Here is a 26,152-nt window from a genome sequence, read left to right as displayed (position 1 = left end):
AATTTGCAGAAAATGTTAACCAAAGAACAAATAAAACACAAAGACAGTATTGTAGTCATTTATTTTCAACAAAAACTTTTTATTTATTGATTTATGTAGGTTTGGCAATCAAAAACGTAGTTTTGAACAGGAAATTCACTCCTGACCACTTTTCTCAAGCTTGGATTTTTCCTCTGGTCGCTAGATCTCGTCTAATAGTCGGTCCCCCTCTCTGGATTATGAATTTTACTCCCAATTTTCCGACTAATAAGCGAGTAGGAACGGTAGGTTTCTGACACAGAATGAATGTGGTCTAAGAACTTAAAAAAAAAATTTTAATTTACCTATTCAAACCATATCATTATTATTTGCTTTTATATTTAAATCAGAAATAACCAATCTAAAATGGAAAATTTTAAAGAAAAAAAAGGGGAAAAAAATCCCCCCTCAAATTTTTTGAACCCTCTTATGATTCATCTCCCCCAAACTCAATCCCAGCCTTCCCTTTGTGTTACAATGGATGGTGCCTTGCAGTTCAATTTCAGAGAGATCCGTACACTTGAACACAAGTTATTGTCTGGAAACTAGAAAAATTCGTAAGGGTTCCGCGGAACCCAGTGTCTCGCCTACTTTTGCTGTTAATCGCAGGCTCAACAAAAATGAGGAAAAAAATTAATAAAAATATTCCTCTCTATACTATCTTTTGATTGTAAGTAGCTTCTGTCAAAGTTTGGTAAAAATCCAGGATAGTTTATGAATCTAATAAATGTTTTAAAAACTTAAACTGCAGACTGTATGTAATGTTAATTGGAAGAAAAACTAAGTCCATTTATAAGTAAAATACGGAAAAAATGGAACAAAATTTTAACAAAATTTCCCTCTAGATACTAGCTTTTAATCATAAACAAGCTTCTGTCCAAGTTTGGTACAAATCCAGGATAGTTTAAGAAAGTTGTTAAAATTTTAAAAACTTTAACCACAGAGTGAATGTCATGTTAACTGGCAGAAAAACTAAGTCCATTTATAAGCAAAATACTGAAAAAATGGATTTTTTTTTACAAAATTTACTTTTGAATATTATCTTATGATCATACACAAGCTTCTGTCCAAGTTTGGTAGAAATCCAGGATAGTTTAAGAAAGTTATTAAAATTTCAAAAACTTTAACCACAGAGTGAATATTTGTGGATGCCGCCGACAACGACGACGGAATGTAGGATCGCTATGTCTCGCTTTTTTGACAAAAGTCGAAGGCTCGACAAAAATGCTTGTTTTTTTGCCCCTTTTTGGCCCCAAATTCCTAAACGTTAAGGGCAATTACCCCCAAACTCAAACCCAGCTTTCCCTTTGTGATATGGAACCTTGTTGTACAATTTCATAAAGATCCATACACTAACACACAAGTTATTGTCCTGAAACTAGAAAAATGCTTGTTTTTTTGCCCCTTTTTGGCCCCTTATTCCTAAACGTTTTGGGCAATTACCCTCAAACTCAATTCCAGCTTTCCCTTTGTGATATGGAACCTTGTAGTACAATTTCAGAAAGATCCATACAGTCACACACAAGTTATTGTCATGAAACTAGAAAAATGCTTATTTTTTGCCCCTTTTTTGGACCCTAAATCCTAAAATTTTGAGGCAATTACCCCCAAAATCAATCCCAGTATTCCCTTTGTGATATGGAACCTTGTGGTACAATGTCAGAGAGATCCATACACTAACACACAAGTTATGTCTTGAAGTTACAAAAATGCTTGTTTTTGGCCCCTAATTCCTTAACTGTTGGTACCATAACCCCCAAAATCAATCCCAACCTTTCTTTTGTGGTATTGAACCTTGTGATAAAATTTCATAGAGATCCATTCACTTAAACTAAAGTTAGAGTGCGAAAACCAATGTGTCTTCGGACGACGATGACGACGACAACGCCAACGTCCTACAAATATACGACCACAAAAATTTTTTTGCGGTCGTATAAAAAGGAGTAGGTTCAGTAAGACCTCTTTTAGGCCCCAAAATATAGCAGTTTTACAAAATTGTTGAAATGTAAACTTTTAGTTATTTATTGGAAAGTAGAATACTTCTGCTGCTTAAATATGGGCTGTTTTTGACAATACAATGCACATATATCGGGTACTAGCACCCTTAAGTCATGCTAAATTACTGAAATGTTCATAATTTAAGCATTTGAGGTACATTTTAGACGGTTTTTGTCTTAAATGGAAGTGGCCGCATTTGTGTTCATTCTTAATATTTAAATATAAGTTGTATTTTATGATAATACATGACATATTTAAAGGTTGAGAGTGAACACGGATGTGGCCACTTTCATTTTTGACAAAAAACATCTGAAAAGTGACATATTTTGGCATATTTGATGGATTTTTCATATTTCAGCTTGACTTTGAGCGTCTGAAATGACTAAGCCAGTTCAAATCTTTCACATAACATAATTGAATCGACTGAAGTAGACAGTTAAGTGTTTAAAAAGTGTTCAAAATCTTTCATCGGATGAACCTGAAATTTGAGGCCAAAATCCTACTCCTTTCAGCAATTTTTGTGTTTATAAAGGGACATAACTCAAGAATGATAAAGTGTCGCCACCAAATTTCTTACTCAATCTGTATTATGTAGTAATAAGCATTGTGTATAAGTTTCATAACATTTGGTTGAGGAAAACTGAAGTTAGAAAACAGAAACAAATAAATGTGGATAGTGTCCACATGTGGACACAGACGATGCCCCCGCTTGCATATCATATAGTTATAAAGGAACATAACTCAAGAACAATAAAAGTGATGCTACCCAAATTTGAACTTGATCTGAGTTTTGTGGTAATAAGCAAGCATTGTGTGTAAGTCTCATAACATTTGGTTGAGGCTAACTGAAGTAGAGAACAGAAATTAAAAATTCAGTAATTTTTCTATTTGTAAACATGCATAACTCTAGAACGGTTGTGTGTAAGTTTTATAACATTTGGTTGAGACAAACTATAAAATTCAGCAATTTTTATGTTTATAAAGGGACATAACTCAAGAATGGTAAAAGTGTCGCCACCAAATTTCATACTTAATCTGTATTATGTAGTAATAAGCATTGTGTATAAGTTTCATAACACTTGGTTGAGGCAAACTAAAGTTAGAAAACAGAAACAAAAAATTTGTACTTGATCTCAGTTTTGTGGTAATGAATATTGTGTATAGGTTTCATAATGTTTAATTGGGGCAAACTTAAGTTACAGAATGGAAACTTTTTGCAATCTTTCGAATTATAAAGGGGCATAACTCAATAATGATTAGAGTGACACTACCCAAATTCAACTTGATCTGTGTTTTATCACTGGAAGTCAAAATTAAACATTGTATTGTATAAAGCAATGATTGTAGTTGATTCAACTATAATCATGGACAAAGGAAGATAACTCCAATTTTAAAATTACTTTACATTTAGAAGAAAATAAAAATTTTGCAATTTTTCCATTCATAAAGGGCCATAACTCTAAAACAGTTAAAGTGACGCCACCAAAATTCAACCTTGTTCTGTGTTTTGTGGTAATAAGCATTGTGTATAAGTTTCATAACATTTGGTTGAGGCAAACTTAAGTTAGAGAACAGAAACTAAAAATTTTGCAATTTTTCCATTTATAAAGAGGCATAACTCTAGAACGGTTAAAGTGATGCCACCAAAATTCAAACTTGATCTGTGTTTTGTGGTAATATGCATTGTGTATAAGTTTCAAAACATTTGGTTGAGGCAAACTTAAGTTAGAGAACAGAAACTAAAAATTTTGAAATTTTTCCATTTATAAAGGGCATAACTCTAGAACGGTAAAAGTGACACCACCAAAATTCAAACTTGATCTGTGTTTTGTGGTAATAAACATTGTGTATAAGTTTCATATCATTTGGTTGAGGCAACTAAAGTTAGAGAACGGAAACCAATTTTGGGACGTACGTACGTACAGACGGACGAGGGTAAAACTTAATGCCCCCTCCGCTACGGCGAGGGCATAAAAACTGATTACTTGCATTTAGTTTCTAAGTCCAAGGACCATTACTTTGCAAACAAATCATCTGAACAGAACAAAATTCGAACTTGAACTATAACTTGTCATGGTTAAACAACACAACAAATATCAAATCAATGCATAACCAAAAGAAAGTGAGGAAAAACTGATCACTTGCATGAATTTACGAAGTCTACAGACCATAACTCTGCACAAAATCATCAGACCGAAACAAATCTCAAACTTGATCTGTAACTGGACATAATAAAACTATATACCAAATATCAAATTAATATCTTTAAGCACGAACAAAAAAAGTGTGGAAAACAGATTTGCCAGACAGAAAGACTGAGTGCAAACCTTAAGTCCCCTTGGACTTCGTCGGTAGGGGACTAAAAACAATGTTATGTAGTGTCGAGTGAATATTTGATGTTATGTAGTGTCGAGTGTATATTTGATGTAAAACTAAAAGATTGTGTAGGGTTAAACTTTCTCTATTATGTTAAGATGAATTCAAATTATATGTTTTTTCATTGGTGGAATACTGTGACCACTTGACTGTTCCCGGGATTTTGTGAACTTCAATATCAGTCCTCTAGACTAATTGTAAGTAGGCATTATTGATGCTTGAACTTTTCCCCATTGATCTTGACTAATATTCTGTGTTTCTCATGCTGCTGTGACTCCCAAAAAATATAGGCCTCATCATTAGTCATGTGACATCATATCGATTATGATATTTAAATGAAGTTTTTATTTTTTGCTTTTTCATAGGCTAGTGTTGATTCTCAAATCCAAAAGCTTGCTGTTTTTTTTAACCCTACATATCATCAGTAAAAACAATGTTCATTTTACTTTTTTGGGATAAATTATACTAGTTGTCATGTACATGTGTAAGTATTATAATTGAAAATCTATTTTCTTCTTACCTTCTGAAATTTTGTGTGGTTCTGAATGTTGTGTGGGGGGTCTAGTCTGGAAACCTGGGGGTGGATTCTGTGTTTGTGTGGGCCAGCCAGAATCTACAATAAATGAAAATGATACATAAGATCACAATGTCATCATAATGCCAAAAAAAGTCTATCATGACAATTATCTGAAAATCTGTTTTTGTCATATACTCAAACATTTATATTGCAGAATCAGCAGGAGTTCAAATGAACCAAGGTTCTAGTCACTAGCAGCAACAAATTGACCTTTGTTTGTGTAAAAAAAAAACGACACAGAATATCCCTTTTGCATACCAGAATTAATTTTTTGAACAGAATCAATATTATTCAGGCATCAGTTATTAAAAGATTTGGCTACCAGATTACAACTTCCTGGTTTTTTATGATACTTGATAAGTCATGTGACAACACATATAAAGATTGTCAGTATGTTCACTTCATCATTGGATGAATTTATTTTTTTCTTCGATAACAGACATTTTCCAAACAAAAATGCTGATGAAGAAGAGGCATCTACATCTACAACACATTTTAAGCAGTGCTTGTTAGCACTAAATGGGTAATATTGCATTCATTTTGCATTGGGTTCTAAAGATTAAACATTGTATTGTATTAAAGCATTGGAAGGCAATACTAAGAATTGGAGATATGTTCTTTGTCCAAAATTGTAGTACAACTATGGATAAATTAAAGGAAGAAAACTTCAATTTTAAATATTACTTTAACAATGTCATCCTTGATGTGTTATAGCATATGCTAGAAACATACACCATGCACAATTTTTGTAATTTTCTTGTCAAGATTATACAAATACACATCATTTGGTATTTGACTATCTCAGTATGTATTTCATTGATAAATTTCTTGAAATGTTCAAGGATAGGATGTATACACTTTAAAATGTTGTGCTCAATGCACTATGCTTTTTATTATTTCAAAAGTAGCGATAAAGTCTGGAAAACTGATAACTATCAAGTCAGACCCATTAAGGTTTTGAGTGTATGAATGCAATCTTTACCCAAAAATCAACAGATACTAGGAATAATCAAGTACCAAAAGTAAAATTGCAACAAAAAACAAAACAAACAATGGCAAATCAATTCCCCATCATTTGATTTATAATTATTTGTCTGGACAAATGGCCTATGAGTATTGAACAATGATCCCATTACTCCTTCTGACTAACAATGTGCATAGTACCTCTTAAAATTATGATCTACAATATACAATGAAGGCAGACCCTCAAGTCTGCTGAGTCAATGTTCACTTTATAACTACAATATAACTCTTATGTGTGGTACTAAATACAAATAAGAAAACTATTTTATTTCAAACCTACTTCTGATTGGAAACTGTTGTACAAATGGCAATCTGTGGTTTTGACTCTGTCCTTCTAATTCTGTTAATTGTGTAATTGACTTTAACCAATGTGGAGGACAATCTGTCATAGAACCTTTAAAAAAATTAAAGCAAATTAATATTAATTTCTAGAAATAGGTAATAAATACATATTAATAATTCAATAGTAGAAATGTAAAGGAGAAGGTACAAGTTGGTCTCTAAATAAATGTATTTCAAACTGTTTCTGTTTTGTAGAATCAAATGTTTTAATCAATGTACTATAATAAAACCTTGCAGTTTTGATTTACAATATACCTTTTTTATGGGATGTACAATTAAGTACACTGTAATATCAGAAATTATTGAGATGTGAAAAATGTGACAGTAATAGATTCACAACAATAATAAAATGCTCCGTTGGGGCGCAGCTTGATACGACCACAGAGGTCGAACTCTGAACAGTTGGGGCAAGTATGGACACAACATTCAAGAATGATACAGCACTGAATTTGGATTGTAATTAAATATTTGACACAGCATAGGTTTCTGACACAGAATGAAAGTGGTCTAAGAACTTAAAAATTTTTAATTTACCTATTCAAACCATATCATTTTTATTTGCTTTTATAAATAATTTCAGAAATAACCAATTTAAAATGGAAAATTAAAAAAAAAACAAAGAAAAAAAAAATCCCCCCCCCAATTTTTTGAACCCCCTTATGTTTCATCACCCCCAAACTCAATCCCAGCCTTCCCTTTGTGGTATGGTACCTTGCAGTACAATTTCAGAGAGATCCATACACTTGAACACAAGTTATTGTCTGGAAACTAGAAAAATGCTTGTTTTTTGGCCCCTTTTTGGCCCCAAATTCCTAAACGTTTAGGGCAATTACCCCCAAACTCAAACCCAGCTTTCCCTTTGAGATATGGAACCTTGCAGTACAATTTTATACAGATCCATACACTAACACACAAGTTATTGTCCTGAAACTAGAAAAATGCTTGTTTTTTTGCCCTTTTATGGCCCCTAATTCCTAAAATTTTGAGGGAATTACCCCCAAACTCAATCCCAGCCTTCCCTTTGTGGTATGGTAGCTTGCAGTACAATTTCAGAGAGATCCATACACTTGAACACAAGTTATTGTCTGGAAACTAGAAAAATGCTTATTTTTGGCCCCTTATTCCTAAACTTTTTGGGCAATTACCCCCAAACTCAATTCCAGCTTTCCCTTTGTGATATGGAACCTTGTTGTACAATTTCATAAAGATCCATACACTTACACACATGTTATTGTCATGAAACTAGAAAAATGCTTGTTTTTTGCCCCTTTTTGGCCCCTAATTCCTAAAATTTGGAGGCAATTACCCCCAAAATCAATCCCAGCATTCCCTTTGTGAAATGGAACCTTGTGATACAATGTCAGAGAGATCCATATACTTACACACAAGTTATTGTCATGAAACTAGAAAAATGCTTGTTTTTTGCCCCTTTTTGGTCCCTAATTCCTAAAATTTGGAGGCAATTACCCCCAAAATCAATCCCAGCATTCCCTTTCTGATATGGAACCTTGTGGTACAATGTCAGAGAGATCCATACACTTACACACAAGTTATGTCTGGAAGTTACAAAAAAGCTTATTTTTGGCCCCTAATTCCTTAACTGTTGGTACCATAAACCCCCAAAATCAATCCCCACCTTCCTTTTGTGGTATTGAACCTTATGGTAAAATTTCATAGAGATCCATTCACTTAAACTAAAGTTAGAGTGCGAAAACTTATGTGTCTTCGGACGACGACGACAACGACACCAACGTCATACCAATATACGACCACAAAAATTTTTGCGGTCGTGTAAAAACTTGAAATCAAAATTTCAGTAGTGACTTTCCTGCATCAATTTTTTGCAATTTTACATTTTTGCCAAAATTAAATGCACACATTTATTTCTGAATTTACAGCAACACACTCAATAACTTTTATCAATGTGGATAAGTCATCCAAAATAAATAAGGAATGTGTCCATGGGTCACAGATGATGTCCCTGCTTGCATATAACGTTATAAAGGGATATAACTCAAGAACTGTAAAAGTGACGCTACCCAAATTTGAACTTGATCTGAGTTTTGTGGTAATAAGCATTGTGCATAAATTTCATAACATTTGGTTGAGGCAAACTAAAGTTAGTGAACAGAAACAAATATTTCAGGAATTTTTCCATTTGTAAAGGGGCATAACTCTAGAATGGTAAAAGTGACGCCACCAAAATTGAAATTTTGATCTGTGTTTTGTGGTAATAAGCATGGTGTATAAGTTTCATAACATTTGGTTGAGGCAACCTAAAGTTAGAGATCAGAAACGAAAAATGAAAAATTCAGCAATTTTTCCATTTGTAAAGGGGCATTACTCTAGAACGGTAAAAGTGACGCCACCAAAATTCAAACTTGATCTGTGTTTTGTGGTAATAAGCATTGCGTATAAGTTTCATAACATTTGGTTCAGGCAAACTAAAGTTAGAGAACGGAAACAAAAAATTCAGCAATTTTTCCATTTGTAAAGGGGCATAACTCTAGAACGGTAAAAGTGACGCCACCAAAAATTCAATCTTGATCTGTGTTTTGTGGTAATAAGTATTGTGTATAAGTTTCATAACATTTGGTTGAGGCAAACTAAAGTGAAAGAACAGAAACCAATTTTGGGACATATGTACGTACAGACAGACAAGGGTAAAATTTAATGCTCCCTCTGCTACGGCCGGGGGCATAAAAATATCATATTAACAAAGGAAGTAGACTTAGGTTAAAATCAATTTTTCTTGGGTAAATAAACATTGTTTCCACCAAATCAATTGCCATTTTAATTCATTTAGCCTCATCTTTTCTTCTATTTTTTATAGGTGAAGCAAGAGGCATATAAAGGTCGCTATAATGGCACTGGAACAGTGAAACGAAAACTGTTTATCATTTCTGATAAAAAAAGGTCAGGTAGAAATAAATTGGCTTTACCAGGCCTTCAATAACAATATGATTATGTCTAAATAAAAAAAAAAAAAAATTGTTTTAATATGAAAACCAAGTCAAAGTGTGCATTTCAGAAAGTGACAAAACTGGAATGTTTACTTCACAAACTATTAACACAGAAATATATTTCGCCTGCTTTGCAGCTAATCCAAAGACAAGCATTCACAGACCAAGCCATTTTATGTGCATACAGTCAAACCTGTATTAAGTAGTCACTAAAGGGAAGTATCAAAGGTGGCTGCTCAAGAGAGGTGACCTTTTAAATGAGTTTCCGATAAAAATTCAAATTCCGACATCGCACATGGCAGGGATCAGGCCAAATTGTTTGTGTTTTTAATCGGTAGAGTTATTGTTCATGCGAGCAGACAAATACAAAATAGCGGATACAGGTGTTCTTAATTAGAAAAAATATTTGAAATAGTTAATGTCATGGAGAAGTCGATTTTACGGTTTTTAATCGAAACAGAAAGGAGTGGATCACGAGAAATTCACAAATTCACCTCCTAATAGGCGATATCAGTAGCAAACGGGTTCCAATTCTCATTTTAACCTCAATACTGCACTCATATTTTGTTCGTCATGATTATATTTGTTTAAAAAACATTAAACTAATTGTTGTTAAAAGTTGAAATGACAATTTCTTACAAAAATTAGATTACAGCTGACCACGTTAGACAGGTGACTACTGAAAAGAGTTTAATTGTATAGAGAAAACCTTTGGAAGGGTCTAAAAATGACCATTAGAGGCAGGTGACCACTGAAACGAGGTGGCTATTAGGCAGACTTGACTAGATATATGGAAGCCATTACCTCTTACATGACTTGTTCGAAACCCGATTAGAAAATTCATATAGCAAAATATAACAATTTCAAAATCTGATTGACCATGATCAAGTTAAGCCTGTTGTACATAAAAAAACAGGTATAATTTCTATGATAAATGGACAGCACATCTCACAGTTGAACTATATTTATATTTAACAAGTGAAATACACAATGAAAAAAATTGTTTTTTTTAGAATAACTACTATCATTTGTCAAATAATAAGCAACAAAAAAGAGCTTACTATATAAATTGATTCTAAACGTATGTAACATGTGTAACCTTTAATCTAGGGCCAGAATGTTTAGCTTAATGTTCTAAATTATGAAAACAACAAATTCTTCTGACCTCCCTAATAACAAGAACATTTTTAACAATGTCAAAAAATTCAGTCTTGGAAGCATGAAAATGGGAGAAGAAATCCTCTTACTCTGATCTGAGAAGCATGGATGTTAATGAAACAGCAATTCTATCAATTGTCTATCGCAAGTGGTTATTCTGAAATAGTTCTATCAGGAAACATGAATTAAAAGGATTTAGTGACAATACCACCATATCTTCTGGCAAAGTAACACCAAAGTCTCACTTTGTTCAAAGTAATTTGAAGGCAAGAAAAATTCAAAATAATATATAATGGTGATGATGAAAAGAATTGATGAACATCAAAGCAATATCAACATGTAAACTATACCCATAAAATACCAACCGTCTGAGTATTTTCCTGAAGATAAAATGGCTGGATCAAATATTGTCCTCGGCCCATCAAAGTACGAATTCTTTGACAAACACCGCCTTGATTTGTGGTCTGCAAAATTTATGAACAGTCAACTCCGTAAAATTTAACTTTAAAAATCTGTTACTCTATCATGTGTCAGACATTACTGTTACATTCATTTTATCTTTTTATACTTTGCATCAAAATAAAGTTATAAGTTATACTTTATAAACACCATAAATTAATAGATATATGATTATGTACTTGTGCAAAAACTGATTAATATTTTCAACACCACAGGGACTAAAAGGTACATCATGCTTTTCAGGTAGCACTTGATAAATATTATCTACACTGTAGCAAAAGCTTTGGAGCTGACTGCAACATAAAATTCACACACAAATATAATAATCATAAATATGTACACACAACATTCATAATGTAGTAAAACAAACACACAGCTTATCATAGCCATAAAAAAACAACAACAAAAAACATCGATATAAACTATGCAGATGTGAAAAAAAAATCAGCTGAACAGTGAAAAAAGTTTTGAAATTTTATGATTTTCTTTGAATGTGATGTTTGTTTCCACTTCTTACATGCCTAATGTCTATACATTACTAAATCACAACTGTTCTTTGTTAATTTGAAGAAAGGGGACAAAATACTTTTTAACTGTGCTCAATCTTAAGGCTGCATTATGTTAGTTCTGAAGTTTTAAAAGTTCTTTATAAAAAGGAATTTCAATAATGTAAATAAAGCAAATCATGACAACAATGGTGGTGAGCTATCAAGGGCTATTCCATTAAAATGTATGTGGGAGGGTAGGAAGGGAAGTTTAATTATTGAATGTGGGTCATGGGTCTTTTTTCAGTATGCATCTATTACCATTATGCAAAATTATCTAAAAAATGGTTCTTGGTTGTAGGGATATTTTGAAAGTCCCTTCCTACCCTCCCACATACATTTTAATGGAATAGCCCTAATCTTTCTATTAGCTAAGATTTTGATCAACTTCTTTTCTTGTTATTCAACTCTAATAAATGACATGAAATGCCAATGATACATAAAATTTATAAGGTCTTGTTAAATAAATTAGTCTTAAAAAGCTATGATTTAATTAATCCTTATGTTTCAGCTGTCATTTTACATCATAATATGTCAAAACATCATAAATTACCATGAAAGATGTTTATTCCTAGCATCATTATGAATTGTCTTGCAATCTTCAATTAATTTTTTCAAAAGTAACAATATAAAGATCTTTTAACTTCTTTATTTCAACTTTGAACACAGGGCTCACACTACTTCAGAATCAAAGGAAAAAGTAACCCAACTTTTTGAACTCCACAAAGTTTGTTTGTGTATGCTATATTGTAATTTGTATAATTAAGATGTGCAATACTATAGCAGATCTAATAGATCAGTAAACTAGAACGGTTAAAGTGACCCAACCAAAATTCAAACTTGATCTGTGTTTTGTGGTAATAAGCATTGTGTATAAGTTTCATAACATTTGGTTGAGGCAAACTTAAGTTAGAGAACTGAAACTAAAAATTTTGCAATTTTTCCATTTATAAAGGGGCATAACTCTAGAACGGTTAAAGTGACGCCACCAAAATTCAAACTTGATTTGCGTTTTGTGGTAATAAGCATTGTGTATAAGTTTCATAACATTTGGTTGAGGCAAACTTAAGTTAGAGAACGGAAACTAGAATATTTGCAATTTTTCCATTTATAAAGGGGCATAACTCTAGAACGGTTAAAGTGATGCCACCAAAATTCAAACTGGATCTGTGTTTTGTGGTAATAAGCATTGTGTATAAGTTTCATAACATTTGGTTGAGGCAAACTCAAGTTAGAGAACGGAAACCAATTTTGGACGTACGTACAGATGGACAAGGGTAAAACTTAATGCCCCCACCGCGACGGTGGGGGCATAAAAAAATCAATTAGACAATTGATATCTTTTTTTTTAATTGATCTTTATAACATTTAAAAATAAATGTGGATAGTGTCCACATGTGGACACAGATGATGCCCCCACTTGCATATCATATAGTTATAAAGGGACATAACTGAAGAACGGTAAAAGTGACGCTACCCAAATTTGAACTTGATCTGAGTTTTGTGGTAATAAGCATTGTGTGTAAGTCTCATAATATTTGGTTGAGGCTAACTTTAGAGAACAGAAACTAAAAATTCAGTAATTTTCTATTTGTAAACACACATAACTCTAGAACGGTTGTGTATAAGTTTTATAACATTTGGTTGAGACAACTAAAGTTAGAGAACGGAAACGATAAAAATTCAGCAATTTTTTCATTTATAAAGGGACATAACTCAAGAATGGTAAAAGTGTTGCCACCAAATTTCGTACTTAATCTGTATTATGTAGTAATAAGCATTGTGTATAAGTTTCATAACATTTGGTCGAGGCAAACTAAAGTTAGAAAACAGAAACAAAAAATTTGTACTTGATCTTAGTTTTGTGGTAGTGAATATTGTGTATATATATATAGGTTTCATAATGTTTGGTTGGGGCAAACTAAAGTTACAGAATGGAAACTAAAAAATTTTGCATTCTTTCGAATTATAAAGGGGCATAACTCTAGAACTTGATCTGTGTTTTGTGATAATAAGCATTGTGAATAAGTTTCATAACATTTGGTTGAGGCAAACTCAAGTTAGAGAACGGAAACCAATTTTGGGACGTACATACAGACGTACAGACGAACAAGGGTAAAACTTAATGTCCCCACCACTACGGCAATAGATTATATGTTCTATTTCAATACATCTATTTGAAATGTAACCTGCATTTTTAAAAAAGCTCAGTGCAATCTATTACTCCAGACATACAAACAAACATATGAAACATCTGATCATGCGAAGACTTACTGTTTTGTGATGATTTTTGTGAGTTAGCACTTGTTGGTGGTGGTGCACCAAAACTAATATTTATATTTGGTAATAATGCCCGAAGACCATCTTGCCAATCTTTATTGTATGACTCTGGATGCTGAAAATAAATAATACTTTTGCAATATATACCGAATGATTAATTTCTGTGTAAATAACCAATGAAAAACTGCTGTATAGCAGAAATTTGCCATTACAAACAGGAATTAATCTCAAGATTTGTTCAAGACCTTGAAAATAATATTCTGACTGGTACAAATGTTAAAATTACTAAAAATTAATTAATATAATTTTTTTAACATTTCCTGTGACATAATCTCTATCAGCTAATATACACTATTTAGTAATAAATGTGGAAATGATATAATGAATTATACTATGAACTCAGTTTTTCTGTTTTTCCTATCCAAAAAAATGGTGGTTTATTTGATCCTTTTATGATGTAATACTGTACCTGAAGATTTGTCTGTTCTCGTCTGTTTGACATCATTGATGGATTTTGTTGTAAAAACCCCATCATTCTACTACCGACTAGTTCTGAAAATAGAAAATTTCTATCCATTGTATTAAGTTATCAAGTCTTAAATCTTTAAGTAAACAGTTCATTGTTTTTCATCGGGTTAAAAAGAGGCATTGCATAGAAATCCAACAAAAAATCAAGTGTATCTATAATCTTTTTTAGTGTTAATTTTAATAAGAATGCAGTTGATATTTTTTTCTGACAATCATTTCAGTAAAAGTGAACTGTATTTACATGAATAAATGCTATAAGTTTTGAAACTAAATAAACTGTTTATTTCAGACCATTATAAGGTAAATAAACACTTAACATTCCACTGAGCATATATTTGGGTTGCCACCTTCGATTTGGTGTTTGTTTTGAAAGTTAGTATTAGGGCTATTCTAGAAAAAAATGTATGGGGGGGTTGGAAGGCAGTTTTTGTCAGAACCCGCCACCCAGACAATTGTAATTGAGAATCATAGTGCATTAAAGTGTGAAAAGTTGCACTGATACCCATCACCCATGTATTATTAATATAAAGTGCCTTCCAACCCCCCCATACAGTTTTTTCTGGAATAGCCCTTATATGTTTTAAAATTTGAAAATAATAAATGAACCATTAAATGTTCATGAATCAAAGAATTTGTGATTTTCCAGAGGAAAAAATTGCAATAATGTGGTGAATTCAAGGGAGATTGTTATCTGGATAGTACAAATCATTGTTATCTGGAAAGTACAAATCAACCATAATTTACATCATTTTGTGCTAATGCAAGAAAACAGGTATTAGTACCCTCATTTTCCATTTTTGATTCACTTTAATATATAAATTACACCAAAATTTTTACTTGCCATAAGATTATTATAAAATTGTCAAATTTGTTTGAACAATTTTTCTAAACAAGTCTGGCGACCTTCATTAAAAAAATTGTCTACATATATCTAAGTTTCGGAAAATTTCAAGAAAATTACAGTCATGACAGTATTTATAAATTCAAGTGCCATCTTATCTTAAGTTTTCTATTTCAATATTTTGTCTGCACATCAAATTTTAACATTTTTCCTTATTTTGGTACTGTTTCAATTCATATATAGACTAACATTAATGCAATTTCCCTAATCTATCCAGTAGATTAGATAAGAATTCACAGATTTGATTTTGTGTAAAAGTAATCCCCAAATTCTCATGTTGTGTTCCTGTTTTTACTACACTAGATTTATAGAGAAGTCTGACCAATGACCATCACATAAAACATTTCCTCATTTATTCAGAAGTATCTTATGCTTGATCTTAGTCAAAATATAAAATATCGTACCATTCTGTAGGAATGCTGGGTGCTGTACAGGTCTCTGTTGATTCTGTATGTGACTTAGTGTAAAACCTGAAATGGGCCCCAAAATGGATTTTTTTAAATTTGCAAAAATTCTACTCTCTATGTAGAACTAGTAAAACTTTTAACAGTTTGTTTTAATAAAACAATAACAAAATGAACATATTTCCCAGCAATCTTGATGCATTGTTCACTGAAGAAATGCCACCGAAAATAGGTCTTGTGCTAAATGATTACTGTTATTAATACATAATGCATCCATATTAAAACTGACAAAATTTCACTTACCAAACACTATCAAAATTAATATTATACAATCATTATTGTTACTAAACTCATATAACCACTACCTATTCTCCACAAAAAAGTTTGCAAATGTCAGGTATTTGCTTTCAAATGTTTACATACTAGAACTAAAGTTCTATAAGCACATGACAATTTTTTGTGAATATTCTTCAGCGGATGTAAAATGTTCTGAAATAGTCACCCACACATAAGTATAAATTACAGGTAGGTTTACTTTACAGGTGGTAGAAATTGTAAGGCAGAACAATCTGAAAAGGTAGTCAAAATAAAATTTCTCATGTTGATAACAGTAATAATCAAATATTTGAATAAAGGAAACATTTAAATGACTCATTGTCTGCCAAACAATCCAACATAAACAACAAATATTGTGCAAATATAGTTTTGCTCCTCCCACACCTACCTGGGGGAAGATTCTGTGTTGGTCTCTGGTCATATTTCTGATTGTGAGTATTGTTTTGCTGATGGATATTTGTAGTTACATTTTCTTTTTCCAGCAAATCTGCTAAACCTTTTGATGATTCATCCCAGGGATCAAAACCTACATTATAATGAAGAAAAAGGTCAATCATTTATTCAATGATTTCAACATTATTCATCAGGTATTGTTAAGTCAAGATAGAAGAGCACACCTGTCCCACAATGAGTTACCTTTTCATCCAGTCTAGTGTCGAAGGATACTCTCCCCTGACAAATATTCTTTTAAGTTAAGTATATTATAATTGTACTGCAAACCACCTACATGCTTTTTACTATGGTTTTGTACCAGAATTATTACTATTTTGGACTTGTCCTTTTAAAGATCAAAAACATAGATTTTTAAGATGAAAGTGATATCTATAGTATAAATTACCTAAGTCATCATCCTGTGATTCTCTAGATTTTGATGTAAAACCGAATGCTGCTTGCCAATCTGTACAACTTGACACTTGTATTGATTCTGAAATTTCTGTTGTTGGTATGTCTGGTACTTCTGAAATGTTTTTGAAAATATAATGTTCTATTTGAAATAATTCTGAAAATATGGAATAATTAATATATGGCATAAGTTTTAGATAATTTGTATTTTTTCCTCTAGTAAGTTTAATCAGTATATACTGCTGCTTCATTTTCTATTTTCATTTCGCCAGGATGGGAATGGCCTAACAAAGGAAATTCTTATAATCTCACTGTATTCAGAATAACATATTTCTTTTATATCAAAATGTATCAAGAATAAAAATAACAGATAATAGTTGTTACAGAAAATTTAAACTATAAACACTTGAAAATAGCTATATTAAAATAAGGAGATTTGATATGAGAAACAACAAAAAACCACAACCACTCAATTACGTGTTCATCTAAAAATTTATTTACACAAGATTGACATAGTAACTAACAGCTTGTTTTGCATTTTCCTAAACTAAGGAGATTATATTTCCTTTCTAAGAAGGAATAACAAGGAATAGTTACTTTCCTTTTTATAAGTACCAGTGAATATAAATTGTCTTATGTGTATTCTTTTTATTTGTTTAGGTTTTAGCTATCAATGTTTAGTTTTATACATCAATCTAACCTGTTTGTGTAGGTACTGGTATTTTCTGATTTCTGTTGCCATAAAATACATTTCCACTAAATAATGAAAGACTTTGGGCTGGGTTGTCAAACACAACAGTTTTAACTCCTGGTACCCCTGAATTGACAATTCTTGGTTGACTTAATGGAGGTTTTGTCTGTTGTGGGGGAGATATATGTTGAGGGTCTGTAGTTCTGTGTACTGTGTTACTATGTTGAGGGTCTGTAGTTCTATGGACTGAGTTAGTACCGTTAAATCTGTCTGTTATCTGTGAACTGAAATCATATAAGTGTCTCAATTTTCAAACATTTGAATTTTCGTTTTATAATATATGTAATAACACTGTAAAGTTCTTCTACTGATGAATCAAATCAGAGAATATTCATATCAACTTTGTTTTCAATATTATTCATACAGTTGTACTTTTTACTGGCAAACAGCAGTATAAAAGACAAGTACAGTGCTGGGCTCAAAATTTGATTTATACATTAAATATGTTGTTTAGGTTACAAATTTTATTATATTTGGCTGTTCTTTGTCAGTCCAACTTGGGACTTTTGACTTTAATTTTCTCTGTACCAGTTCCTGGTGCAGTAAAACAGGTAGATCATTTTAAATGATGCTGTATGCTTGATTTTGATTTTCTTACTTACTTCAATGATTTTTTATGTTCCACTGTATTGGTACAGCCCTCTTGTCATTATAAAAGAATAATTAAAATTCTTATATTATATGTATACCTGTGATCTGTGTCCTCTTCTGATTTTGTTCTAATTTTATTGTTCACCCTATTATGTTGATCTGTACGGGTTGGTTTGTTAATTGGTTTATTACCCGGTTGTAACGATGGCCATGCATCTTTATTACTGGAGGGTGAGTTTGGACTGTGATTAGACATAATTGAGGGAGGCGTTCCCTGTGATTCAGGAGAAGATGATGTTGTTACTGTTAATGGAGAAGTCTCTTTCTTTCTGCAAAGTGAAAAGTATGGAAATAATTAAATACATTAAGTTATATTTCTATAGTAATTTTTGTTTTTGTTTTAAAATTGATTTCCTGATTTTAGACTGTAGGTAAATGTCCTTTATATTTACCATTGCAAAGCAAAACAATAAACATCATATTTAAAATAACATCTTATCATAAATTGCTTTAATAACAAAAATAAAAAGATCTGTCAGACTAAAAAGTATTCTGTACTAATTGAAATAAAATCATGAGCAAACTTTGTAAATCTTTTAAGTTACAAAAAAAAAAATGGAAAAAAGATATAGTGTGAAACCTTTCCTTCAAGATATATGAAGAACTATTTTGTTTAGAGTGCATCCTTAAAAATTATCAAATCATAATACATCTGTTAGAAGTTTATTTAAATCTAGATAATTCCTATATGGTCATCAAAGGCAATGTGAAGAGTTATAAAATATATATATATATATACCTGGTAGGAATGGGTTTACTACCAGTTGTTATCACATGGTTATTGGCAGAATTCTGCATGTTCATATAATTCTCTAGTAACTTTTGTTCATATTCTTGGTGTTTCCTGAAATGAAATGCGAAGTTACAAATTTAATTCACATGACAAGTATCTTATACAAATGTATAACCTTGCTAGATACCATATATGACACAATCCAAAGATACAGATGAGGAATAATAAGAATCATTGTTAAATCAGAGTTCGCGAAAACTTATTTTGACCTGTCGGTCATGGGACGGACAAAGCAATGATTATTTGTCAGTCCTACAAAATTTTAGCCAGTCCTACAAAATCTGTCAATTTTATCCTGAAATAAAATTAATAACATATTTTATCGAAAAATAACTTTATTAATATTAGTTTTATTCTTCGCACCCACAGGCAGATTTACAATGAAGGACCAGTTCAGGTCTTCTGATTGTTCTTATTTAAAGTCATCTTCACTATCCATTTCATCATCTGAATCACTTTCTCAGCTTTTACAGTATTTGTTTGCTCCATTGTAGGGTTCAATCGCCGATTGTTTGCCAGGGATGGCTCTATGAACAAATTAAGTAGGCCACGTGTAGATCGCCGCTTTGGTTTGTTTATAATAAATCCGAGCCTCATTTTGACCGACAGGACCGACCATTTTCGCGAACTCTGTTAAAACATGGTCCCATGGGGCATGAACATATGCAGAAATTCATATATTATATAACATCACATTCCCATATTCTCCTTCCAAGAACAAAACATAACACAAATACATACAATTGCATAACAAACATCATTAATAAAGAATATTGCATGGTTAACCTGATTTTCCACTCAGTTCAATACATTAATTAATCTATTTTGCCTGGCTATATAATTTTGAGAGATTAGCTATTATGATTTTCACTGTAGCATAAGACAAATAGAAGGGTGTTATGTCATTGGATACTTTGATATCTACCAACTTCTTCATAAATAAATGAACATTCAAAATGCAGTTGATAAAAATAAATAAAACTCCTGTAATTCAATCTCTTTATATCAGTAAAATCTTGGTGAACTTACCCTAACTGCATTTCCTCTTTTGTAAAACTAGCTGCTTCTTCACCCAATTCATGTAAGTACATACAATCCTTTAAGAACAATGTGTAACTGATTGTTATAACAATATATCAATATGACACAAAAAATATTACTTGAATATTGTTAAAACCTGCTACTGCTCATGTGTAATGTCAATACTAAAAATACAACAATAGTCAGATAAATATCATAATACATTTCTTTTAAACTTTGAAATTGGTACTATTCAATCATTCCTACTATGTCAATATTTTATTTGCAATCAAACTGCTACTGTAGCATTTGTAGAAATAAGTCAAGGTTTCCATAAATTATGTTATTATACCTATAAAGGTATTGACTCATTACATTGCCATTACAATTGATATCCTAACTCTACCTTCAAAATGGCTTCAAGATCCTCATTTATGAATGTTGGGTAAAAGTACTTAATCTCTTTAAACAATTGCATGCATTTCTCAAGTTTCATACACTACTCTATAATCAGAGCAACAAATGATGATATATGTTTTAGTGCAGCTAGTGGTCAGTAACATGTTACACAAACTTACTTGTTTTTGACATTGGGAACCTTTAAGAAAATGACTACAATATTTTGTAGTCCCCAATGAAGCCTTTAACGTCCGTCCATCAATATGTACGTTATTGACAGCCAATATAGCCTTTAAAGCATCCTCAGCTTTGTTATATGTAACATAAGCACTAGCACTAGGACCCTGTAAAAAAGGATGAAAATTTTGTCCATTTTTTTAACATGCAAAACATCAATGTTAAAAGTGAGGTATATCCAACATCTACTTACCAACATAGTTATTAAGTCAGTGTTCTCCCCAGGCCGATATGAGCGCCTTCATAATATTTTTGTAGATCCGGCAGCGTCTTAATTGGCCGCTGTCCCTTAATACTTGATCCCACAGCGTGTTAATTTTCACATTTTCATTATAAATGTTGGTTAAAATTGTCAAGTTACTGATCACCGCTGATGGGTCCGTCAGTGTTACGCAATAACTGATAATTAGTTTTACCTGAGCCACGCTTATCTCAGCCTTATCGGACTATGTTATCAGGTAATAGCGTAAATGATCATCAAGAAGATAGATATTTTTTGAAGAAAATTAAAAATTTTAAAAACTTCAGTGCAGAAATTGAAGAAATAGATCGCAAATACATTGTATATACGCATCGTGTGAGTGATCACTTGACCATTTATATAACGAATTTTTTCATTGGTCGAGAAGAAGAATCTATTTAAACACGACCAATGAACGTGTTGAATACACATGATAAATTTGAATACACATTGCTAAAGATATTTACGATGAAAACTATGAATGAAAGTAGTTGAAAAAATTAAAATAAAGTTTGATTAAAGATAACGAGGAGTGATTTACTTTAATAGAAAGTGAAAAAATGTTGCTTGCAAGGCAAATTCGTCTGAAATTGTCATATTTTTAGAAATAAAATGATCATTGAACATCGATCGTGAATCCGTGCGTCGGAAATATGTGACAATCAACACGGGTACAGAATCGCCACAGCTTCTGTATAATGTCACTGGTAAATAATTTCAATGGTTTTAACTTTAACAAATTTGTAAAGTTTCGTTTATATCTATCTGCCAAAGATAGAATTAAACAATAATACGCACGGAAGCGTAATGTGAAACTACGAAAACTGGTCAGCTGTTCATTTATAAAAAAAAAATGTTTTAAAAAGTTGTATACCAAATATCTTAACCATATTCGATTTTATTAATTCTGAATGAACATGTTCTCTGCAAATAACAAAGGGGTGAATTATAAGCAAAAGGTAGATGATGGAAGTAGAAGTTTTTTTCACACCAGTGATTTCTAATGAAAAGGGGATTACACCACCGTCTACACTGTCAGTATAAGCAGATTTCATTGCTTCTCCTAATCCCAACCAAGCTCAAGTTTTAGCAATTGATAAAAGCAAGCACCATGTTTCTGGTTTCAATGACAAGTGGCTGACTGAGTTTTCATGGCTTAGAAATGTTAAAGGGGGTATAAGCAAAAGTTATTGTGAGTGGGGGTTTAATTTTTAACCTTGAAGAGAATAAAGACAAAGTTGAGGAACAGACTTTCAAACAAAATAACACTATCTTGAAACAATATCCCTAGAAGGAGCAGAGAGAAGAGGTGAATATTTATATTTTGACTTCTTAAATTGACTGAATATAAATAACTTTTGTGTTTAAAATCAATTTATTTCATATATATTCTTGTAATTCATTAATACTCTGCATTATTAAACACATAACACAAAGCATTATAATTCATATTGCATGTCATGATTTATGACTTATTGCTTCAGATCACAAATGTTCAATCTAAAAAAAGAGTTACGCGCCCTTGAATTCTGCGCCTTAAAAAAATCCTGGGGAGAACACTGTAAGTAATAAAGTTCAAATTTAAATACGAGAAGTACTCGAGTTGTACTGAAAATACTATTTTCTACGTGTATGTGTTTTCAGTTGAAATTTAGGCCACAGTCGGTAGAGTGTTTTAATTTCCAGTAAGACAACTATCCATCACATACCAAATGATGTAGATTTAAGCAAATATATGTCACTGTCATTCTTCAACAATGAGCAAAACCTATAACATATAAGTCAGTTATAAAAGGCCTTTAACATATACAATGTTAAACAATTCAAACGAAATAAAATGCTCCACTGGGACGCAGCTTGATATGACCGCAGAGGTCGAACCCTGAACAGTTGGGGCAAGTATGGACACAACATTCAAGCTTGATACAGCACTGAATTTGGATTGTAATTAAATATTTGACACAGCATAGGTTTCTGACACAGAATGAAAGTGGTCTAAGAACTTAAAACAATTTTAATTTACCTATTCAAACCATATCATTATTATTTGCTTTTATATATAAATCAGAAATAACCAATTTAAAATGGAAAATTTTAAAGAAAAAAAAGGAAAAAAAAATCCCCCCTCAATTTTTGGAACCCCCTTATGATTCATCACCCCCAAACTCAATCCCAGCCTTCCCTTTGTGGTATGGTACCTTGCAGTACAATTTCAGAGAGATCCATACACTTGAACACAAGTTATTGTCTGGAAACTAGAAAAATGCTTGTTTTTTTGGCCCCTTTTATTGCCACTAATTCCTAAAATTTTGAGGGAATTACCCCCAAAATCAATCCCAGCCTTCCCTTTGTGGTATGGTACCTTGCAGTACAATTTCAGAGAGATCCATACACTTGAACACAAGTTATTGTCTGGAAACTAGAAAAATGCTTATTTTTGGGCCCTTTTTGGCCCCTTATTCCTAAACTATTTGGGCAATTACCCCCCAAGCTCAATTCCAGCTTTCCCTTTGTAATATGGAACCTTGTGGTACAATTTCATAAAGATCCATATACTTACACATAAGTTATTGTCATGAAACTAGAAAAATGCTTGTTTTTTGTCCCTTTTTGGCCCCTAATTCCTAAAATTTGGAGGCAATTACCCCCAAAATCAATCCCAGCATTCCCTTTGTGATATGGAACCTTGTGGTACAATGTCAGAGAGATCCATACACTTACACACAAGTTATGTCTGGAAGTTACAAAAATGCTTATTTTTGGCCCCTTATTCCTTCACTGTTGGTACCATAAACCCCAAAATCAATCCCCACCTTCCTTTTGTGGTATTAAACCTTATGGTAAAATTTCATTGAGATCCATTCACTTGAACTAAAGTTAGAGTGCGAAAACTAATGTGTCTTCAGACGACGACGACGACGCCAACGTCATACCAATATACGACCACAAACATTTTTTGTGGTCGTATAAAAACCAATGACCTTATTTTTTTAACGTAATAAACGGAATGGCATATTCATCTGTTGGTCTCATGCTCTGTAGATATGTAAAATTTTAGAATTATATTTTACCATAGGTCTTTATTTCTTTCTAATTTCATCTGAAATGATACCTTACAATGTAAGGACTTGAATTTTTTTTAATCTTTTATCTATAGTATTCCGTCTACAATTTGAAACTACATGTTAATCTAGAGCTATAGAATGACCTGTTTATAAGGAAGTGTTACCTGTGCTCCAGCATAAGATGTACTTTGGTTTATCACAACTTTATGAATTTTTCCAAACTTTCCAAAATACTCCTGTTTTTTTAATGTTTCTGTCTCTGCTAATTTTTTAGACAGACCAACAACAAACACTAAATTCTTCTGTACAACTCTGAAATAAAAGAATTTTTCTTTGAATCATTAATGTAAAGTTTTTTTTCAGTTTATTTGGTTGTATTTTAAGTCCATTAACTTTAGTTTTCTACACACTTCAATTTTCCAACATACAATTTTGTTGGCACCATTCAGTAACAGAAAATAATATCTGACATACAGTGAGTGTTATCTAAAATTAAGCTTAAAAGTATTATACATGTATATGAAATCAAAATACATTGCTTTAAATATGTCTGATTTAAAATATGTTGCCAAGTAAAACATGTAAAACTCTTCAATTTGATGAAGCTCACATTTTTATTCATCAAATAGCTCACTAGGTAGGGGTAATTCTTAATAACAGGTGACTTGATCATATGTAATAACCTGGACAGCAAATTACAATCATAAACTGAAGAGAATTGCTCTATTATCAAAGGGTTTCTCTACAGTCCATTTTCATGAATATTTTTCCCAAGATTTTTTTACCCAAGTCTTTATTTCCTTATCTCTATTCAACATGTTCAACTGTAAAAGAAAACTTAAAACATTGGTTTTACCTGACATTTGCTAAATGTTTTCTATTTTCTGCAGCTTTCTGTTTTCTCTGGAGGTCTTTTTGTTTTCTTTCTTTCTTGATTCTTTGGAGTCTGCAAAAGTAATATTTGCATAATGACTTGTTTTAACTGTTTCAAAATACACATAGATACTAACAATTATATTTCTTAATTCAACGATCAAACTTATTTCTTCTTCATTTTTTTTTCAATTACTGAATGTTCATTACTGAATTAGAAGTTATCACTCTAAGTTTCAAGTGACATTTTCAGGTATTATGTCTTACAAAATTTCAACCTAACACGCTTGTGTTGTATAACAGATATTGAACAGCAATTAACACACAATCACTATTAAACAGCTACTTCACAGAACATTTTCTTTGTTTATTTGCATCGCTTCAGGTTTTGTTTTACAATGAATGGATTACAATGTGAATGTCTATATACTGACTACTTTCAGAAATAGAAATGTAGGAATGATGTATATCCATGCTGTGAAGAGTATGACACAACTGTCATGACTATACTGAAGTAAAGGGAACTTTAATGAGACAGCAACATTATATAAAACAACTGAAAATAATAGAGGGAATCTGGAGTGACAACTATAAGAATATATGCAATATGGGATTTTCTATAATAAAATGTCCCTAGCAACTTATCATGTGACTCCTTTCTTATTAATACATATTCTTTATGTGGGAATTGCACAGAACCCGAAATCTTTATAAAAACATGTGCTATAGAGAATTAAGTTTTACAGACTAATATTTAGAGGTATTCTACAGAAGAATAGACAGTCCGACTTTTTCCTATATAACATGATACTTACTCATCCTCTGTCAGGGGTTTAAACTCTGCTGGATCTTCTGGATATTGCTGAAATGGTTACAACAAAGTAGATAATCAGTCACAGTTCTATTATTATGGATGTAGATTTTAACTTTCTCATTCTCTCATTCTTAGTTTATGAGTAAACTTAGCAATTTCAGACTTGACTCACTATGCCCCAAAAAATAATACTGGTACGTGTTTAAGGTTTTCTTTCCTCAAAATTATAGCATCAGGTTTTTTATAGAAAGAATCCAGAAAATATCATGTTTTCATGTAGAGTCTGGTACCAGTGTTTTACATACGACTTAACCTGAACTTGTACCATTTGTTAATAATATATCTCATGCTGTTTAAAATGTTTTTAAACATTTCTGTCATGTACTTGGTTGAAATTATAAGTTAGCGATTACAACAGCTGATATATTTATGAAAATGTTTTGAAGAAATCCTACTAAAAACGTTCGGGTTCGTCAGGAAACCCTGAATGTAACTTTTTTTTCCCCTACTATGTTATTCCCATACAACAGTTGTGTTATCATATATGATATAAAAAA

The 26,152-nt window shown here is 31.9% G+C and overlaps 1 protein-coding gene across 3 annotated transcripts in view; it reads right to left on the bottom strand.

The window, feature by feature from the left end:
• LOC127706232 (CCR4-NOT transcription complex subunit 4-like) overlaps positions 1 to 26,152 on the bottom strand; it is a 35,039-nt gene that overhangs the window by 3,594 nt on the left and 5,293 nt on the right. The window contains exons 5-20 of one of the 3 annotated variants that reach the window (XM_052210708.1): positions 25,597 to 25,643; positions 24,765 to 24,854; positions 24,073 to 24,220; positions 20,545 to 20,709; positions 19,976 to 20,043; positions 18,893 to 18,997; positions 18,192 to 18,422; positions 17,452 to 17,726; positions 16,747 to 16,866; positions 16,297 to 16,434; positions 15,573 to 15,638; positions 14,209 to 14,291; positions 13,734 to 13,854; positions 10,821 to 10,919; positions 6,273 to 6,386; positions 4,913 to 5,005 (exon numbers count right to left, since the gene is read on the bottom strand). In XM_052210708.1, the coding sequence (XP_052066668.1) occupies positions 4,913 to 5,005; positions 6,273 to 6,386; positions 10,821 to 10,919; positions 13,734 to 13,854; positions 14,209 to 14,291; positions 15,573 to 15,638; positions 16,297 to 16,434; positions 16,747 to 16,866; positions 17,452 to 17,726; positions 18,192 to 18,422; positions 18,893 to 18,997; positions 19,976 to 20,043; positions 20,545 to 20,709; positions 24,073 to 24,220; positions 24,765 to 24,854; positions 25,597 to 25,643 (1,963 nt within the window). The remainder of the gene's footprint in view (positions 1 to 4,912; positions 5,006 to 6,272; positions 6,387 to 10,820; positions 10,920 to 13,733; positions 13,855 to 14,208; positions 14,292 to 15,572; positions 15,639 to 16,296; positions 16,435 to 16,746; positions 16,867 to 17,451; positions 17,727 to 18,191; positions 18,423 to 18,892; positions 18,998 to 19,975; positions 20,044 to 20,544; positions 20,710 to 24,072; positions 24,221 to 24,764; positions 24,855 to 25,596; positions 25,644 to 26,152) is intronic. The other 2 variants (XM_052210710.1, XM_052210709.1) reach the window with 2 other exon arrangements.

The sequence above is a fragment of the Mytilus californianus genome, unplaced genomic scaffold (genome assembly GCF_021869535.1).
Source record: "Mytilus californianus isolate M0D057914Y unplaced genomic scaffold, xbMytCali1.0.p SCAF_6, whole genome shotgun sequence".
In the NCBI taxonomy this organism is placed as follows: Eukaryota; Metazoa; Mollusca; class Bivalvia; order Mytilida; family Mytilidae; genus Mytilus; species Mytilus californianus.
The sequence above is the reverse complement of the archived record's forward strand: the minus strand, read 5'-3'. Positions and strand labels throughout refer to the sequence as shown.